The sequence below is a fragment of the Heloderma suspectum genome, chromosome 4, assembly GCF_057233095.1.
Source record: "Heloderma suspectum isolate Gila_16-S chromosome 4, 16-S_ref, whole genome shotgun sequence".
Classification (NCBI taxonomy): domain Eukaryota; kingdom Metazoa; phylum Chordata; class Lepidosauria; order Squamata; family Helodermatidae; genus Heloderma; species Heloderma suspectum.
This window is the reverse complement of record NC_139461.1, coordinates 197,028,847-197,035,506: the sequence shown is the minus strand read 5'-3', so window position 1 is coordinate 197,035,506 and position 6,660 is coordinate 197,028,847. Positions and strand designations below refer to the sequence as shown.

At 40.2% G+C, this 6,660-nt stretch overlaps 1 protein-coding gene across 11 annotated transcripts in view; it reads right to left on the bottom strand.

The window, feature by feature from the left end:
• Window positions 1–1,192: 1,192 nt before the first annotated feature.
• The window catches only part of PTBP2 (polypyrimidine tract binding protein 2), a 107,081-nt gene continuing 101,613 nt past the window's right edge, over window positions 1,193–6,660 (bottom strand). For 7 of the 11 annotated variants that reach the window (XM_084851867.1, XM_084851868.1, XM_084851863.1 and 4 more), the window contains 3 exons: window positions 3,707–3,923; window positions 3,523–3,600; window positions 1,193–3,404 (listed from right to left, as the gene is read on the bottom strand). In XM_084851867.1, coding sequence (XP_084707993.1) covers window positions 3,272–3,404; window positions 3,523–3,600; window positions 3,707–3,923 — 428 coding nt within the window. In that variant the 3' untranslated portion in view covers window positions 1,193–3,271. The remainder of the gene's footprint in view (window positions 3,405–3,522; window positions 3,601–3,706; window positions 3,924–6,660) is intronic. The other 4 variants (XM_084851864.1, XM_084851866.1, XM_084851874.1 and 1 more) reach the window with 1 other exon arrangement.

The window sequence follows — 6,660 nt, the reverse complement described above, 5'->3', positions numbered from 1 at the left end:
CCCAACTACTTGCTGCTTCCACTTTATTTGCAGATTACAAAACAACCCAGGAATGCCTCATTCCTGGTTTATGCTCGGTAATGTGCAAACCCATAACTCTGTTTTGTTGAGGGAGAAACAAAGCAGAAGCAGCAAACTCTTTGGGAGACAGTGCGCTCACTTGCTCCCAACTAACCATGGGTTAAACAATCCATGGTGGGTTGTTACTTGCAAACTGAGTCAATGTCTGCTTTTGTATTGCAAGTTGCCTAGAGATTTTTGAAAGATTAGAAGGGATAAACATGTTTACAAGTTGGGTGTGCTTTCGTTTAATCTATCTAAAATCATTTCTAGGCCTCCTTTAAAGATGGAACCCTACTACATGTGGGTATTTAGATATATTGGATCTCTCTCTCTCTCTCTCTCTCTCTCTCACACACACACACACACACAGTTACTTTAGATGTTGAAAGGCTAGGAGATCTTTTTACCATTGGTTGAAATCTTTTCTTGCCCTCTGCCCCAGTTTGTGTCTTCAGAGGCATACAAAGACAGACCAAGTTATTAAATAGACTCAGATCCTCCTACATAGGTAAATGAATTTTGGCACACAATTAAGGAACAATCATATTTGAGTCAGTGATGTTGTCTTAAAAAAAATCATATATATACGGAGTTATATTAACTGAGTATATGGATTAACTGAGTATCCATTAACTGAGTATATGGATTTAAGTTATGTGGAGACCTTTAAACAAATCATCAATATATTTTATCACTATATGGAAAGGCTGCAATTCAGCCTAGTATTGTAAGTTATACCCCACTGAAATCAATAAGCCTCAATCATATATAATTGTGTGTAAATACTGAAACCCAATGAGGTTAAGCCTAATGAAGAAATACCAAGCTTTAAAGTAATTTGGCATCACTATACTGTTCAGCTGAAATTACAAAAGAACTCAGGAAATGTGTAGTGACAATTGTAGTTTGAACCTATGGGAAATATTTAAAATTTAGAAAAAAGTGTAATAAAATAATGTTCAACGTATCCAGAAACTGTAAGACTAATGTTTTCAGCACCTTTTAGTTGACGAGTTGACAATATCTGCCCCCACCCTGTTTTTTCCCCTTTCCACCTCCCCCTCCTCCATTGGATCTAGAACACTGCCACTACTCAATTTCTATTTTATTTTTAACCCAGGAAGGTATCTTATAATTAGTGGAAACTTTTTTTTTTTTTTTTTAGCAGACACAGAAAATGGAAGATGAAACTGCAGCAAAAGCATGGCAAACCTGAAAGGTCAATTAGTGCATAAATCTATTTTAAAAACAGAAAAGATAGAACTTACAAGCTACAATAAAAGTTATGTCTTTAAAGCTGTAGGTTATATAACAGGGTGGGAAATGTTTAATATTGATTTCTATCTGTGCTTTAACGAAGCAGTTACAATCTTCTTAATGTACAAAGTATGTACACTTTAAGAATTGCTATATTTTCCATAGCATTTGATTTTCATATTGTATAAATCCAGGCAATTGTAAAATCAGATTATTATGCTTTTCCCACCCTGGCAGAGAATAAACATGAATTCAGAAGCACAGTGGAAGTGGAAAACAAAGAAGAAAAGAGAGAAAAGGCAGCAGAGAAAGACAGAAGAGGTGAGTACAGAGCTACAGAAGTGTTTATTGAGCATGCTACAGAGGCAAGCAGCGTACACATAAGAAGAAATTAAACAACCATCAAACCTCCCAACTTTGTTAGAAAATTAATTTTTAATTGTGCCGCTTTCAAACTATACTGAAATATTACATTTCTAAAGATGTAAAAACTCAACTAATAGAAAATATACATGACCTTTTTCTACATAGATAACATAATCTATGACTCTTGGAACTAAGTACATCAATTTCAAAAAGTATTGGTCATTTGAACAGAATCAAGACAACAGTCCAGACTGACACAGGAACTGTTTTCAAATGAATATTTTTCCTGTAGATTCTGAGCCATGTTTATAGTAAAGTCAGATCCATTTCTAGATACAAAATATTTTGAAGAGATTTATTAAAACTGAATATTACAATGCAAGGTAAATTAAGACTAAAGGCACATAAACTTTGGTCCCACCTGGTTGTCAGTTTTGTTTTTGTGTTTTTATAAAGAAAACTGCCACAAAATTAATCTTTCTGCAAAAGTTTGCAATACACTTTCTTCATCCTTGAAATACATGCACCAGCTCCTGAACTAGCTAGACCAGTCTGCACATGCTCAGAAATCCACAACCATATTTCAAATTGTAATTACTAACTAAAAATGGCAATATATATTTAAATGCACATAAGTCATGTCAACTTCAAAAAACATCTACAAAAAATATTCAGCCACAAACAAGACATTACTTAGTGCCAACATTTATATGATACGCCCCCAGAGTGTGTGTACAAAAAGGTTAAGACTTTACAATGCTTTTCCCACAGAGGCTTAAAGCCATAGGAACAAAAACAAACAGAACACAAAAGAATCATCTTTCTGTCTTGTAAAGAAATTAATTCTCTGCATCTTGTTAAATCTGACTAGTGCCTATTTTCTTAAGTGAACTAAACTTGGAATACACAAGGCCATTTTATTGAGAGAGAGAGAGAGAGAGAGAGAGAGAGAGAGAGAGAGAGAAAGAAAGAAAGAAGCAAGCACAGTTAAAGTGTGCTATATTTCTCTTACAGTAATGCAACTTTAAAAAAAAAAAATGATTCATGAAAAGCCAATAAATCCAAGCAGGAGAAACAAAGCTTAACCCTTTTTACACACTCCTGCCTAATACATATTTGGCATAATCCTGCAAATGTTAGTTGTGCCTAAGCCCCTCTGAAACCCTCAATTAATTCTATGGATTTCAATGGGATATAGGCAAAGCCGACATTCACTGGACTGCACCCATTAATTCCCATGTAACAATGTGCCCCAGACAACCAAATTTTTAAACTAGTAAATGCAACTCTAGCAACTCTAGGTTTTCCTTTTTTAAGGCACGTATGTTAACTAAGTTGAAAAACTATGGGATTTCCTCAGAATCCCTTTTAAACAAAATGGTTTCATAAACATATGCAAAACCAGCAGATAATATCACTGCTTCTTCCTTGTAAATCCTTTTTTTGTTTTCATTTATACATAAACAATCAAGGAATGGTAACAGCATGAAAAACAGATGTCCATCTCTGGTCCCCGCTTTCCCGAACAGTCATAGATGACAACACTAAACAATGTGATACAACCTTATTATTTTGATTTCTCACTTCAAATGGTTGATTTGGAAAAAGAAACTCTCAGATGATGATTTTCTCCAAGATTGTAATTATGCAGATCAATCAAAGCCTGGATAGCTTCTTCTACTGTTGACATCTGAAGAAGAGCCATCTTGTGATCTCTTCTGGAACAAAGCAATAAAATTAGATACGAAAACAGTACTAGAAAGTTGTAACGTCCCATTCTTACCAAAGATGGCTGATCTCTCATTTTAAATGAAGTTTCAAAGAAAACATGCTTACTGAAAAAATTTAAATGCTTTCACAGTGCCCCCAGTATTAGCAAACAGCATGCGCAGGTCATCTTCCGATACTGATGGTCTACACGAAGAAGGGGGTAAAAGGGAAGAGAGAGAGACAAAAGTATTAGAAACTAACATTTGGAGCTTATATGAATCTTTCAAGTAATCTGGTAGCCAACACTTACGGAATATTAGACAAATGAAGAGTTGCAGATGGAGGGAAAATATTCTGAAAGTTTTTTGAGCCAGGCTTCTTGAAGCGATGAAGAGGAGAATTGCCAAAGTCTTTAGTTAGTCCTTGGTCATCAAGTCCTTCTCGAGGTAGTTGAACTGTCTGGTGTTTGGAAAGTGTAACACGAATAATCTTTCCATACATTTTCTGCCCATTAAGATGGCTCATGGCTGGAAAAAATCCCCAAAGTAATCCTTTCAGTATTTCGTCTATTAAATTCAATGTTAAAATTTCTAATATTTTCAGTGTTAAAAAAACCCAGTGTCTGATGGTAATTCCTTTTGTTAAATTAGCAAAAACAGCTAACAGTGTTACAGGTTACCACCTGTAACTGTAGTTCTTCGAGTGGTCATCTGTGCATTCACACATATGGGCTCTGTGCCTGTGCGGAGCTTTGATTCAGGAAACTTCTGTAGTTTTGGTGGGAATCCTTCCCCCACTGTCCCAGTGAACATGTCCCTAGCAGGTTCCTCCTTATTTCCTCAGTATCTTAAGACTGATATTGTGGCCTTGAAACTGAGAAGAAATACCTTTGGTACCCAACATTGAACTTGAGTATGATACTAAAGAGGGGACAGCGAGTGGGCTGTGTGAATGCACAGATGACTACTCGAAGAACTACAGTTACACATAGCAACCTGTCTTTCTTTTTCGTGGTCTCTGTGCATCACACATATGGGCAAGTAGCAAGTTAACTTACAACATGGTGGGTCAGGTGTCCTATCACAAAACAGAGGCAAGGACATCATGACCAAAAGTAGTCAGCTTTAGCTTGAACATCCAGTCAGCAATGTCTAACAAAAGTAGACGGTGTGGACCTGGTTGCAGCGTGGCACAGTCCAGGGATGGTAACCCCTCTGTTGAATGTGTCCGATGTTGTACCACACACGAGTAGAGTGAGGTTAGACAGTTTGAGCCCAGCCAGCTCAATGGTCTCGACGACCCAGGAGGTGAAGTGCTGAGTTGAGAGAGGCTGTCACTTTGCGTTTGCTGCCATAGCAGTTAAAGAGATGAGGCGAAAGATTGAACTGCTCGTTCTCAACTTGCAGAAGACCAAAGCACATCGCACATCGAGCATATGAAATGTTGACTCCAGAGGTGTAGACGGGGAGGCAAAGAAAGCAGACAGAATAATGTCCTGGTTCAAATAAAGGTCCAACACAACTTTAGGCAAGAAAGGTCAGGTCTGAGGATCACCTTGTCTCAGTGAAAAGTAAGATAGGGCTGGTCTGCCCTGAGCATAGAGTTCACTAGCCCACTGTGCGGATGTGATGGCCACCAAGAACGCCACCTTCCACGAGACGAGGTGCAGGTTTATAGTTGCTAGTGGTTCAAAAGGTTTGGATGAAAGTGCCTTAAGAACAGCAGAAACACTCCAGCTCAGTACCATAAAGCAAACTGGTGGTGCCAGATTCCTGATCCCTTTCAGAAATCTTTTTGCTGTTGGATGCAGGAAGAAACCCCCAACTTGAGGGTGAAAAGCAGAGACAGCAGTTAAATAAACTCAGAGAGATGACAGTTTGGGTCCTTTCTCGAAGAGGGAGAGGAGGAATTGAATTATGTGGTGTAGGGAGCACCAGAACGGGTGGAAGCCTTGCACACAAGCAAAATCGGAAAAAGCAGTCAATTTTCTCACATGCAAACATTGTGTAGAGGGCTTAGAAGTAGCATCAAGGATTTTTGGTATTGATGTCGGAACCAGTTCAGTCTCTGTCACCCAATCTTCCGTGGCATCAGGCAGAGGATCCCTAAGTCTGGGTGTCAGATCCAGCCATTCTGCTTGATGACAAGGGACGGATGTGATGGAAGATAATGGTACCAACCTTCTACCATCATGAGCAGTGGAGCGAACCACAGTTGGTGAGGTCACCAATGAGTTATGAGGATGCATTTGGTACTGTCCTTCCCAATTTTTGCCAGAACACTAGTGATCAGATGAAATGGGGGGGGGGGGGGGAAGAAGTAGAATAGCACTCCTGTCCATTCAAGAATGAAAGCATCCCCTCATGAACCCACACTGCAGCCTGCTTGGCTGCAGAAATTCGTTCACACAGCATTGTCCTGAATGGCAAATAAGTCCACATGTGGTGTGCCCCAATTCTGAAAGAGAGTCCTCAGGACTGACCTGTCCAACTCCCACTCATCAGAGGTAAGCCTGGTCTGGCTGACGTGGTCCACCAGGGCATTGTCCATGCTGATGTGAGTTGCGACCAGTCCAGTCTGATGAAGTAAGCACCAGTGAACATTTTTAATGTTAGAGCAAGGAGCAGGAGTGACCTTGTACCCCTTTCTTTGTTCAGGTATGCAATGACCGTGGTATTGTCTGAGGTGACCCGGACCAATCTGCCCACTAGGTCCAGCTCAAACACTTGAAGGGCCTTTTTCACCACCCTAAGCTTTAGGAGGTTGATATGTCACCTTGCCTCCATGGCCGACCATTGTCCATGGACTGTAAGGCCCAGCAATGAGCTCCCCAACCTGAGAGCAACACGTCTGTAGTTACTGCTTGGGATAGAGAGGGTTGAAGGAAGGGCATGCCCTCTGACAGGTTGGCCAGTACCATCCACCACCATAAAGAGGCCCTGACGTCCTGCAGAAGCTGCAACTTGGTCCAGTGGACATCCATCCCACTCAGTATTGAAACTGCATATAAGCCAGTTCTGGAGAGGTCTCATATTCAAATGAGCGAAGTGGATTGTGGATGTCATTGCAGTCATCAGGTTTAACAGATGCTGGATCCTAAGTGCTGAAATGGCCCTGCAACAGTTTAGCCCCACTGTCAGTGAGATCAGCACCTCCATTCGGTCCCGTGGGAGGAATGCTCTGCCCAAGCGAGAATCCAGGAGAACTGCACTCTGAGTAGGTTGTAGATGAGATTTTTTGAGGTGCAGCAAAGCCCCAGGCCCT